The sequence below is a fragment of the Engraulis encrasicolus genome, chromosome 21 (assembly GCF_034702125.1).
Source record: "Engraulis encrasicolus isolate BLACKSEA-1 chromosome 21, IST_EnEncr_1.0, whole genome shotgun sequence".
NCBI classification, from domain to species: Eukaryota; Metazoa; Chordata; class Actinopteri; order Clupeiformes; family Engraulidae; genus Engraulis; species Engraulis encrasicolus.
The window spans coordinates 49,574,099-49,587,849 of record NC_085877.1 but is presented as its reverse complement, the minus strand read 5'-3'; the positions used below and the strand labels follow the sequence as shown (position 1 = coordinate 49,587,849).

The following is a 13,751-nucleotide window of genomic DNA, read 5'->3' as shown; positions in this document are numbered from 1 at the left end:
CCCCATGCCTCCCAAAATCCAACCCCTCGTCCACGCCGTGGGAGGTGGAAACAGACTGCAGTCTGGCTAACGGGGCTCTGGTGAAGCTGAAATTTCTGATTAAAGCACATGGATCTACATTCCAATTTTGTCGACCTCTGTCATTGCATCATCTGAGTGTATTCCTGGGTAATTAGTCAGTAATGACCGACAACTCAATGTGTGAGGTTCTCGCTAAAAGGCGTCTGTCAACGGTTTGGTGTCTATATTGGTGCAAACGAGCCTATATTGTCCCCTAACACGTTCTGGTATGTGTAAAATGTGAAAGCCATCGTTCTTAAAAAACGCTGTCCATTCGGCAATGCCAACGTGGCCACTACGCAATTGGCAAGGCAATAACAGTTCAGCGCGTGTAATCCCACCTTTTCCAACACCGAACACCTTTGGCTTTCAATGCATTCATCCATGAGCAGTGTTCAAACTAAAGTTTTAGATAGGCTAGGCCTACACTACCAAATCATATTACGACCGACATGGCGCACGTGTGCACTTCGCTGTGTTCTAGTGCGCATGGGGTATTTGGTTACGCACTGAAACCCGAAATGCACACGTGCGCCATCTGAGACACACATATGTTTATATACACAGCATTCATGAAGGTGTTCATTGCTGTGACGTGGGGTGAGTAGTCTCAGGTCTCTACATATTTGTGTGGGTGCGTCACTGTACTATCCTACATTGTTCCAAGTTTTCCAATGACTTCACCGACTTTTCCCTGTAATGATTTACTTCAGTGAAAAAGGAATGCTCGATGTAGGAGTTGTTGCAATGTGAAATAGCCTCTTTCTTTTGTGAACGTGACATGTCCGCGTTTACAACATCCTGTTAATCAGCACCTTGGATAGCGCCAAATTGCGACGCAGGTAATCAAGAGGCAAATTAAGGTGTGACAGCTTACATAGATACAAGACATACACAAAGACCTACTACACGTAATTGCACATTGCAGTAAACACAAAAATCTGAGTCTAGCAAAATGCCTTACATCAGTTCATATACACACACACACACACACCCGCGCGCGCGCGCTCTCTCTCTCTCTCTCTCTCTCTCTCTCTCTCTCTCTCTCTCTCTCTCTCTCTCTCTCTCTCTCTCTCTCTCACACACACACACAATAAGCAGACACAATCAGTGAGAACAATGATGTGCTTTGTAATACCCCATGGTCGTCGGCCCGTCATTGATATGATATGGAGGCGGTGAGGGAGATTAATTGGTAGCCTAATTCAATGACAAACCATTCCAACGTGATAGCAATGACCGTGGAAGTGTTGATGCCTGTGTAAAGATGATCATTCCGCAATGCCTCTTAGCAATCTACAACCCATTGTCAATACAACCCAATTCATAACAGCTGGGTCATTACCTGTTCCCCTATAAATGAATTCATTGCGCGTGAGGAGGTAGGACAGAGAGATGGCAGCGCTGTTAATGTTCAACCGGCGTCGTGGGCGCCGCAGAAGCCAGGCGACGTATGTGCACGCTTACATACGCGCCAATTTCGACCCCCTACACGTCCTCACGGACGAGGCCATCCTACGCAAATACCGCTTGTGTAGACCTCAGATAGAGGAGCTGGTGGAGCTGCTGACACCACACCTGCAAAGGCCCACCCGAAGGAGCAATGCGCTGTCTCCATCTGTGCAGCTGCTGGCTGCACTGCGCTTTTACGCTTCGGGCAGCTTCTTCGAGGTGGTAGGGGATGGTCAAGGCATGAGTCGGGCATCGATCAGTAGGTCGGTAAATGCTGTGACTGAGCTGCTGCTCAGACTGCTGCCCGAGATGGCCTTTCCGACGACGCCTGAGGAGATTGCGAGGACCAACCACGTGTTCTACGCAGTCGCTGGAATCCCTCGGGTGATCGGAGTCGTAGACGGTACGCTCATTCCAATCGCCAGGCCCACACAGAATGAGCACCTCTATGTAAGTAGGAAAGGCTTTACCGCCCTGAACGTGCAAGTGGTGTGCGACGGCCGGGGTGTCTTCACGGACATCGTGGCAAAGTGGCCGGGTGGCACCCACGATGCCTTTATGTGGGCCAACTCTGGGCTGTGTCAGGTGGCAGAGGATGGTGACTTTGGGGGTTGCTGGCTTCTCGGAGACAGTGGCTACCCATTGCGCCCCTTCCTGCTCCCCCCTATCCAGCAGCCGAACACAGACTCAGAGGCACGTTTCAACAGGGCGCATAGAAAAACCCGTGCCATTGTGGAGCGATCCATAGGGGTATGGAAACAGCGGTTCCGTTGCGTCAGCAAGACAGCGGGTGGCCTTCGCCTAAACCCAACAAAGTGCTGTTCTGTGGCTGTCGTAACTGCGCTGTTGCACAACATGGCGCTCAGGGCAAACGTCCCACTTCCAGAAGGTGAGGGCTTGGCCTTGGATCCAGATCCCCCAGATCTGCCTAACCAAGACGCCAACCCTGAAGGCCTGGAGGTGAGGGCTCGTTTGGTACGCCACATGTTTGGGCCCTGATGCGTCCCCCCCTTCCCCCTCCCTTTCCCTTTCCCTTCCCATTTTGCTTTGTTTGCTTTGTCCTTTTTCTCCCTTTGTTATTTTAGTTTGTTGTTTTGCTTTTATTTTATTTTTTAAATATTTTTTCAGTTGCACAAGCACAAACGCTTACATTCCCCCCATACACGTGGTTACCCTGGTGGTCAGATTGTGCACATCCCAGCTTTCCATTTTTTGGCCAGTGATAAGGCACACTTTCAATCCATGTTCGAACGAGAACGTTGTTCTGGCACGACAAATAGCCTAAAGGGAACACTGAAAATGATTGCCAGTGCAGATATCTCCCTGGCAACAACTTCGGAATTTCAGAAGATGTTAATTCGACAAGCATTTTTCAGATACGGCCGTTACCGACATGTGCACACAGTTTATCTGCCAATATACTTTTTTATTCTCAGCGAACATTCATAATATTCTCCTGACTCCACTTGAGTTATAATTTTGACATGTTGTCGTATTGGGAAACAAAGAACCCACGCGCGCACAACATGGTCGGATTGCACACACACATTAATGAAACTTTTCTGTCTATATTACCCTACACGAACTCCAACCCACGTACATCGCAACCCTGGACAAAATGCAGCTTTATTAAATAATGGGAGGATAGCCTACTCTGAAAGGCACGCGAGATCACATTGGGATCATTTTACTTTGCACATTTAGCCTACTTTACGCGGCCACCTGGTTACTCTGCGGGAGGCAGAGGGTTGAGAATATGGACACACACACACACACGCGTGCGCGCGCGCGCACACACACGCACACGCACGCACACACACACACACACACACACACACACACACACACACACACACACACTTGTCGCGCTGTCTTTGGGTCTCTGTTGTGGGTCAAATATATGTCTAACCGTTGTTACCCATATCTCTAACTTGAAGTGACTCAAGGCGCTTGCTGGAGAAAGCTCAGTCTTACTGTAGTTGATCAGATGTAGGCTATTTTTTAAGCTTAAACTCTGTAAACCCAAAGGGATGCCTTCGGGCTGGCCTCTGACACTGCCAACACCCGAACGCATGTAGAAGAACTCTAAGTGCGAGACAACAGCGAGGTCCTTCCCCACGCAGAGTGGACAGTTCAATGATGTTTGAAATGATAACTGAAAGGAATCGATCATTCTAAAATCTATATTTGGTTGCTTATGTCGTCTTCCTGCCTGCACGCCCTTACGCGCAAAATAGGCTACAAGAAAAACAATTGCCATTATGACCTTTACGCGTAAAGATGTGCAGGAAGGGATGGTGCACGGAGGGTCCGTCAAACACAGTACACATGACATCTCCATGAAAGTCGTTAAATACTTGTCAACGCAATCATGTCACCGAAATCCATCCCCAATAACCAAATGTCGGTCTACATATCACTGTAGCATAATCACTCCAAATAACAAATGGCCGGTGAAAGCGTGATGGCATGTATACTATCCTAATTCTCACTTGCTGGTGGTAACTGGTAGCATATCCATTTCGGCTGAATTTTAAATTAAGCGCAGGTGCCTTATCTGCACAACAGTATATCCAGTATATCCACTTCCACTCATCTCTCTCTCTCTCTCTCTCTCTCTCTCTCTCTCTCTCTCTCTCTCTCTCTCTCTCTCTCTCTCTCTCACACACACACACAGTGTGTGTGTGCGTGTGTGTGTGCATCCAGGCTGGCGCGCGCGCAATTCGGGCATATTCGCAACTCTCTGCCTCCTCTCCCTGGTGCGCAGTGACAGTGGACCGTGTGGCTGACGCCATTGCGAAGTTATTTGGCGCGATGTTATTGTGCAGTGATATGTACAGCGACATTTGGTTATTGGGTGGATTTTGGGGGCATGATTGTCTTCACAGGTATTTAACGACTTTCATAAAGATGTCATGTGTAGCCTACTGTGTTTGACGCACCTTTCAATCTTCCTGCACATCTTCAGGCACAATGCTCTTAATGGCAATTATTTTTCTTGTGGCCTACGTTGGACGTAAGGATTTGCTGGCAGGAAGACGGCATACACAACCAAATATATTTAAAATTGTCTAATCATTGGACATTTTGTGTGGTAAAAGTTAGACGCTTGTGCACTTGGTGGCAGTAATCAATCACTGTCACTTGAACTCTGCCTGAACCTGCCCCAAGACGCTGAAATGTCAGGAGCAAGACCAACTTAAGAACAACTTAAGAACAACTTGAGAACAACTTAAGAACAACTTAAGAACAACTCAAGACCAAGCCGGAAGACTGTCTTACGAACGACTTAAGACCTTGGTTTCAACGTTGGTCTTAAGAACGAACAAAATGGCTAACGTCGTTAGCAAAGGCATTGTCGAGAAACGGCCCCCTGGCTTACTGAGAATTGTAGAACCAACCAAAGCTAGCTGCTAGCTTCCTGTTTGTGTTAATTTAGGCAACGTAAAACTAGCTCTACTCTGAACAATCACATGTGCAGTGTTGACTGGTCATCACAGAAATTTATTTAGAACCGATTTTAAAGGCAGCTGGTATCCAAAACGTTGAAAAAGTAGACAGTCCGTTCCCCCTATTCACATGACACCGTGAGGGTGCTCTGTGCTGGCAGCAAACACAGTCTGTCCAGTGTGATCAATGCACCTTGTGGCAGTCTGTGAAATAGCAGCGAACATACAATAACGAACACACAAACACACACATGCACACAAACCCAGGCGATCACATAACCTCCTTGGCGGAGGTAATTATCCAATGAAATATTTAGCCACTTACTATGAGATAAAGTGTAGAGTAGACTAGACAAGACTAGACTGGAGTAGAAACATTTTAATTATCCTTAAGGACATTAATGTGTCTGTCAGTTAACATAAATACATAATTTCAAAACATACACAAAGACTTAATACACCGTACTGTGCATTGCAGTTAACATGTAGCACACACTTGAGTACAGTAGTCAGGCTTTCAGCAGGTCACATACACACACACACTGTATTGTACTCTGTGACTGTGCAAATATATGATGTTATACTCATTTTCTTCTCTGGCTTTCAGGCTGTCCATTGCTAACAATGGACATACTACATCCCCAGCATCAGAATCCTCTGGTTTCATGCTAGTTTTCAATCTCCCAGAGATATTAGAGACCCGGCTTCTGAAGGAAATCACCTGCAGGTTTCAACAGCTGAGGCGTCTGGCCGAAAAGTAAGAAGAATCAATTTTCACAATTTTCACGTCCATCAATTTTCAAAGTCCCTTTGTTAAATAATCCACTGAATCATTACATTAAAATAATGACATAACATTACATTTGGAAGACGCCTTTGACCAAAGTGACAAGGAGGAAATTTAAGCAGGAACGCAGGTAAGGGGTCAGCGCAGAGTACTGCAGTATCAGTGGCGGAACAATTGAACAAAAGGGCCCCTGCCACGATCATAATAGGGCCTCCACCACCAATACTGTAGGGCCCTGGGCCCAGGGACAAATGCCCTGCTTGCCCCTCCTATATCTCTGCCCTAGATAATAAACAAAGACATCTAGGCACAGTGTACAGTTGCAACACTGTCTGAGGTGTTGCTGATTTTTTCATCATAGTATGCCGTTTTAGCAGTTGTTACAGAGGCCAGGAGAGGTTGAAAGGCCACTAGATCGGAGGGAGTACATGTTTTGCACCATCCTCTTTCTGCAGCTCTGAAGGTCGTGTGTGTGACCCGAACGAAGTCTGTCAGCCAACGACAGGTCTGGGATGAGAGAGCAGGTTTAGTGGATAGAGGACATCATGATCTATCCAGGCCACTTAGAGTAGAGCTGAGGCACTCTAAGTGGCCTGGATAGATCATGATGTCCTCTATCCACTAAACCTGCTCTCTCATCCCAGACCTGTCGTTGGCTGACTTCGTTCGGGCTACACACAGCTTTCAGTAGCAGCACCGACCTCTAGTGAGGACAATGTATTTTGAAAAGCTAAAGCAGAGGCAACAACAGAGGTAGAGAGAGAAGTCGGTGGGAGATCGTTTTCGTGAGTTGCGGCGGAACTTGACCATAGGTGAAGGATTGACTGGTAGTTCGGGAGGTGCTAAAGATGTGGTCGAGCATATGCAGTGGAATGACCACTGCACCTGCTTTGCCGTTTTTAGTTAGCACCAGATCAAGTTATTTTCCATTTTTGAGAGTCGGAGCGCAGCAGACCAGCTGGAGGTCAAAAGAGCTTATGAGAGACTTGAAGTCTGTGACACACGCTTTGTCTAATTGGATGTTGAAATCGTCAAGGACTATTAAGGAATGGAAGACACACTGAAGCAGGTTTGTGTGTGTGTGTGTGTGTGTTTTCAACCTGCAGCAGTCCAGAGTATGATGAGCATATGGATGGTCTGATGGCGTACCTGTCCTCTTTGCCTGATCTGAAGATGTTGATTCTGGAGGCAGGCTGCCTGACTGAGGTCTGGGCCAACAGGATCTGCTCCCTCATACACACCTGCCCTCGTTTAGTTATACAGTAAGTACCATTATCCCATCATAGAAATATGTAACATAGTAGCCTATGAATATAAAGTATACAACAGTATACTGTGCAGTACCATAATACTGTTGGGTATATATGTACGTGTGTGTGTGTGTGTTTTCTGTACGTGTGTTATTCTGTGTGTGTGTGTGTGTGTGAGAGAGAGAGAGAGAGAGAGAGAGAGAGAGAGAGAGAGAGAGAGAGAGAGAGAGAGAGAGAGATGTTTCCAGTGTGTCCTCATAGGTTTTTATCTGCTAGGTTTGTGGCTGCCATTAGTAATGAGAAGAGGAAAAAGGAAGCTGGTCTGCTCCTGGAGGAGGGAATCCACCTACTGCAGGCACAGATACCCATAAAACGCACCGTCAGACTTAAAGGGTAATTCTACTCAGCTGTTCAATACTAAAATCTTTATTACTCTACAAGAGTTCAATGTTCTGTATGTTATTTTGACATATACAGTATGATTAGGGCATGGAGGTCGATGATCAATGATTTATCATATCACTTTGTCATATCAGTATAGATGATCAGATTTAGTATTGAAGGTGCATTGGAAGTAAAGATAAACATGGTGTGTGTGTGTGTGTGTGCGTGCGTGCATGTGTGTGTTATTCTACGATGTTTCGATTGGTCTTGTCCATCCTACTGCAGGTTGCGGTGCAGGAAGACTGAGGATCCGTGTTGGAGATGGAGGGACAGGAAGCTCAGCTGTAATGAAGAGGTGGAGATGAGGATTCCATCAATGAAGAAGAAATGTGGCCACCTGTTGTTGGATCTGTGTGCGAGGGTGTGTGTGTTTGCATGCGTATGTGTGTGCGTGCGTGCTGTCATGCGTGCATGCAAGAGTGTGTATCAATGAAAGACCAATGTACAGCCATTGTGTCAGGTTTGTCAACATGAGACAGAAGTTCTATATGACACACACGTGCACACACACACACACACACACACACACACACACACGCACACACACACACACACACACACACACACACACACACACAATGTAATAAAAAGAATGCTTCTTCTTGATTGCCTCCCGTGAAACTGGAAAAAAATGTATGACACACTATTATCCTACAATTGTATGATGACCTTATTGCTATATTATATTGCATATAAATGCTTGTGATTTGACCTGATACTGACTCTTCAATATATCTTTTCTAAATTCAAAAACAATTATGTACATTTTGATTTTATGATTGCTTTTTTATGTAATTCGTAAATAAAAACAGGCAGTTCAAATCGGTGACTCATTGTCTTCATACCTCACCTGTTCTGTTGGAGTTCCGCAGGGTTCCATTCTGGGCCCTGCTTTGTTTAGTTTATATGTCAATGACCTACCTAATGTCTGTAAAACGTAAACATAAAACTATATGCTGATTACACAGTATTATACTGTCATGCAAACTCTATGAAAGAGCCTGCCCATTGGCTCCAAACCTGTTGCCTACATCTGAATACAAAAAGACTGTATGTTTGTATTTCTCACGACGATCAGCAGAACATCAGCATCAACCATCAGGTGTGGTAGATTGAGACAAAGATTTAGACTCTTGTCTCAATTTTAAACAACATATTAAAAAAGTAACACTCAAAGTGAAAGCAAGTTTGTCTAATTTTAAACACATCAGACCTTTTCTACCCATGGAGGCTGCAAAGCTTTTTATGCATTCAATGATATTTAGTGATATTTCTTACTGCTACACAACATGGTCAGACATGAGAGCACTCTAAATCAAATTAAGTCTCTCTTCAAGAGAGTACTTAAAGTTCTTGATAAAAAGCCCATATGTCACCACTACTGCAACATTGTCAAGAAATATCAACTACTGGACTTTGATAGCTACCAGTTGTTTCTTGATGTCTGTCTCATTTTTAAGGTTTTGAATGGGATAGCTCCTCCACCCTTACAGGAGTTCATTAAGAAAAAAAACTTCACAAGTGAACACAAGAGCCCAGGCAAAGGGGGACTGTGAAGTTAAATGGTGTAGAACTCAATTCAGCCAAATGGCGTAGAACTCAATTCAGCTAAATGGCGTAGAACTCAATTCAGCTAAATGGCGTTGTCCATTAGAGGTGCAAAGTCCTGGAGTACTCTGCCATCTAACATTAGACAGTGTGTCAACTTTAACACCTTCAAAGCCAATCTTAAACAGTGGCTGAAAACTAATCAGATATGCACCCATTAATTATTAGAAGTAACATTTGTTTTGCTTTCACATTTATTTTTTATTTGTATATTTACTTTACTTTTACTTTTTTTTCATGTACCCAATGTTTGTTTTGTGTGTAAATGTCCTCTGTCATACAGTAGGCTAGTTTATTTTCTTGTTATGTGTTTTAGTGTGAGTAGGCTACCTAGGACAACAGATGAAATGTAGCATCTATGCTAAGTCTGGCATTTTTATATTGAAGCTCTCAAGCTGATGTATTGATTAATTTATATTGTCCTATCCAAATAAATAAATGAATGAATGAATGAATAATGTAATGAATGAAATCTTCATTCTGGGGACCCCCCCCCCCCCCCCCAGACCAATAAATTGAAATGTAATGACTAAAAATGTAGTTATTAAATATGACAATTAGGTCAGGTGTGTGAATCTGTTTGTGTGTGTGTGTGCGCGCGCGCGCACACACGTGCATGTGTGTGTGTGTGTGTGTGTGTGTGTGTGTTACTGCTAACAAATACATAAACTGTCTCCTTACACTTTTTCAATTTCCAAATCATCACAATCAGTTATTATGTTAGAGGATGTATTGTCAAGTTGTTTGCCTTCTCCAGCCTACCATCCGGCGCACAGTGCTCTGCCTGTAGCAGGATCGATAATCATGGTCAGGGCGCACAGCAGTGCTTGGGTTGCCTATGCTTTTCTTCTGAAATACTGTCACCGATTAGATAGAAATGATCCTGTTATGAACCCGAGTTTAGTAGATATTGTGCAGAGGCAGCCTGCAAACAGTTTGAAGCGCAACGTGGCTGTAACAAGTTAGAAAGTAGCCAAACTCTGTTGCTTGGTAACCTTTTTAAATTATGAGCGTTCCACGAACTATCTTTCTTTGCGCACACTATAAAATGGCAATAAACATGTTATTTTAAACTACTGGTTAACTATTTATGCTTTCTAATGTTGGTAAAAGCCGTATAATAAGCGGGATAATGTATTGTCCACACGTGACTATCGGAAAATATTTCCCTTCGAAGCGGAATAACACCCCTCCGCCTTCGCCTTCGGCACCCAGCCCCCCCCCCCCCCCCCCCCCACTCAGCAAGGTATGAGAAATTAATTGATCCTGAATTGTTCTACTATTTAGTTCTGAATTATTAATTTGGAATTAACAATGTAATGTAAATGACTCTCTGATTCAATGCAATGCTGTTGAGGTAACAGGAGGCATTATATAGCAATGATTGGACGTAAACTTCTCAATGAGGGGTGGTGCAATGTCACTTGTTCATATACCAATTCGTTTTAGTTGTAAAAAACCTACAATAAATGCAGAATATACCGATGAGTAATAGTTTGGAAGCGAAACTAAGCTATAGCTTTTTGATAAGTACGTTAATGTTTGAGAAAGCTAGCTCCAAGAAGTGCAGTGTATGATGGATAGTCAAAAATGCAATGCATGGCCAATGCAGCAATGATAATATTTTTGTTACGTACATGGCAAATTGTTTGGATAACAACTAAATTGCAGGAGTGAGGGGAGGAGCTAAGGACGTAATTAGGCTCAGAGCCTCGTACGTTGTCTATAGATTGCGAACCAACCCATCATGCACTGCACTTCTTGGAGCTAATATTGCCAAACATTAACTTAATTATCACAGTAATTGTGTGATAAGTGTGTGTGTGTGTGTGTGTGTGTGTGTGTGTGTGTGTGTGTGTGTGTGTGTGTGTGTGTGTGTGTGTGTGTGTGTGTGTGTGTGTGTGTGTGTGTGTGTGTGTGTCTTTGATATGATATATGATGAGGTGCGAGTCTACAACCTCCCCTGCAGATGCAGGAAGTCAGAAGCATGTAACCAATCACGACACAGTATGTAAAGAATGACAGGAGTAGTAGCCAATGAACACACAGGACTCAGGCGGGGTAAGAAGCATATAACCAATTGTATTTCCCTCTGGTAATGTACACATATTTAGATTCAATTCACTCAACACTTTACAATGACATTTAGAAAGAACAGCAGACTGGGAGACGCTTTGTGCCACGGGCCTGGGGCAGGGGGGCGGGGGAGGTGGGGTGTCTGGGTGTGTGTGTGTGTGTGTGTGTGTGTGTTTGGGTCAGGGTGTGTTTGGGTTTGGGTCAGGGTGTGTTTGTGTGTGTGTGTGTGCAGGGGTTTTTTTTGTTGGGGGGGGGGTGCATGGGGTTCACAAACAACATGGTCCTGATGATACTAGGTGTGGTGACCATGGTAACCTGCAGGGAGAAGAGAAGACGTGGAGGAAACAGGAAACCACGACGACATGGTCCTGATGATACTAGGTGTGGTGACCATGGTAACCTGCAGGGAGAAGAGAAGACGTGGAGGAAACAGGAAACCACGACGACATGGTCCTGATGAGACGAGGAGTGGTCTCCATGGTAAGGTAGAGGTAGGATGGATCTGGAGGGATGGAGAGGGAAGACGTGCAGTATAACAATGAAGGAGTGTGGAGAAGAGTAGACAGAGGAGGAGAGGTAGAGTAGAGAGGAGGAGACATCGGTGCCGTGCGGGGGGGAGGGGGGGGGGGGGGGGGGGGGGGGGGGGCGGGGGGGGGGGGGGGTGGGGGGGGGGGGGGGGGGGGGGGGGGGGGGGGGGTAAGGTGTTACAGATTCTAAGGGCCCAACAGCTCTGACTGGGCCCTGGAAGGATGCTGATAACATAATTTGTCATTTTGGGGGCCCAAAATTTGAATCTTTCATGGGGGCCCAATTTTTTTTTATCAGCGCCCCTGGGAGGAGAAGAGGTAGAGAAGAGAGGAGGAGAAGAGAACAGGAGAAAAAAAGGCTGGAGAAGAGAGGAGGAGAAGAGAGGATGTAGAATAATGGAGTGTGGAGAAGAGAGGAGGAGAAGAGGGGGATAAGGGAGGAGAAGAGAAGAGAGGAGGAGGAGAAGAGAAGGGGGGAAAAATGTAAATCTACAGTGGAGAAGAGAAGAGAGGGGTAGGGGATGGATGGGGTGACAGAGTGGGGAGGAGAGGAGTGTAGGGCAGAGTGGAGAGGAGAAGAGTGTAGGGCAGAGGTGCATCTTGTCACCAGGCTAGGCAGGCAGAAGCTTGGGACCCCCAAGCCTTTAAATAGTGAATAAGCCAAGACATTAAATGACAGTCATGGTGATTTGTTGCGAATTTTCATTATTTTGTTGCAAATTTTCATTATTCTGAATTTTCGCTTGGGGCCCCAACATACCCTAGAATCGCCACTGGAGTAGGGGACCTGATAAAGGAGTGTGGAAGAAGACGGGGGGGCTGTTTCTTTTTTTGGGGGGGGCTATAGTGTATGTAATAACAACTCAATACTTTGGGATTAATGGAAAGGGTTAGGGAGGTGTTGATCAGGTATAAGGCATCAATGTAATGGGGGGGGGTGTCAAATTGTATACAGCAGAGGACACAGGAAGTATACAGGGAGGAGGAGAAACTATAACATTTGTGGGGGGTGGGGGGCACACACAGGGAGGAGAGGACACAGGGAGGAGAGGACACTATAACATTTCTGGGGGGGGGGGGTCAAATTGTATACAGCAGAGGACACAGGGAGGAGAGGATACAGGGAGGAGGGAAAACTATAATATTTGTGGGGAGGAGACAGGGAGGAGGGAAAACTATAATATTTGTGGGGAGGAGACAGGGAGGAGGGAAAACTATAATATTTGTGTGGGGGGGGGGACACAGGGAGGAGGGAAAACTATAAAATGTACATAAAAAAGGAAATATAAAGTTTGATTGTTTCCCAGACGTAGAGAATTCAATATTTTACGAGGGGATACACGGTTGTTCTCGCAAGTTGCGTGTGTGTGTGTGTGTTTGTAGGCCTATGTGTGTATTATGGGGCTGGGGTAGGGGTGTGTGTGGGGGGGGGGGGGGGGGGGGGGGGTGTAACACGGCTGTTCTCTCAACTGGGGACGAGGCAGATATTTAGACATTTCACAAACTTTTTTTGACATTTTTTTTTTCTTTTCATGATACAGTTTGGTTTTTTTCTTTTTCTCTTTTTTTGAATAGAAGGAGAGAATGGCGATACGAGAGAGTTCACTTGGACATCGGCCACAAGAACAGTGGAGCCAACTGTCATCATCCTCCTCTGTGGAGACAACTGTGTGTGTGTGTGTGTGTGTGTGTGTGTGTGTGTGTGTGTGTGTGTGTGTGTGTGTGTGTGTGTGTGTGTGTGTGTGTGTGTGTGTGTGTAGGTGTGTGTAGTATAGGGTGTATGTGTGCATTTGTGTGTTTATCTTTGAATGTGTAAGTGTGAACAAGTGCTTGTGTGTGTGTGTGTGTGTGTGTGTGTGTGTGTGTGTGTGTGTGTGTGTGTGCGCGCGTGTGTATTCTAGAGTGTGTGTCTTGCTGTGCCATCTCCTGAGCCAGGCTCCCGGAATCGCCCTCCCGCTCGGAACACTGAGATCAATCCCGGAATCTCCATCTCGGAACACTGAGGCCGGAATGTCCATCTCGGAACACTGAGGACGGAATGTCCATCTCGGAACGCTGAGACCGGAATGTCCATCTCGGAACGCTGAGGCCGGGAAAG

At 45.5% G+C, this 13,751-nt stretch overlaps 1 protein-coding gene across 1 annotated transcript; it reads left to right on the top strand.

The window, feature by feature from the left end:
* The first annotated feature begins 1,455 nt into the window (after positions 1-1,455).
* On the top strand, positions 1,456-2,511 carry LOC134437455 (putative nuclease HARBI1). Its single transcript, XM_063186946.1, has one exon. The coding sequence runs from the start codon at positions 1,456-1,458 to the stop codon at positions 2,509-2,511; it is 1,056 nt and encodes a 351-aa protein (XP_063043016.1).
* Positions 2,512-13,751: the final 11,240 nt, after the last annotated feature.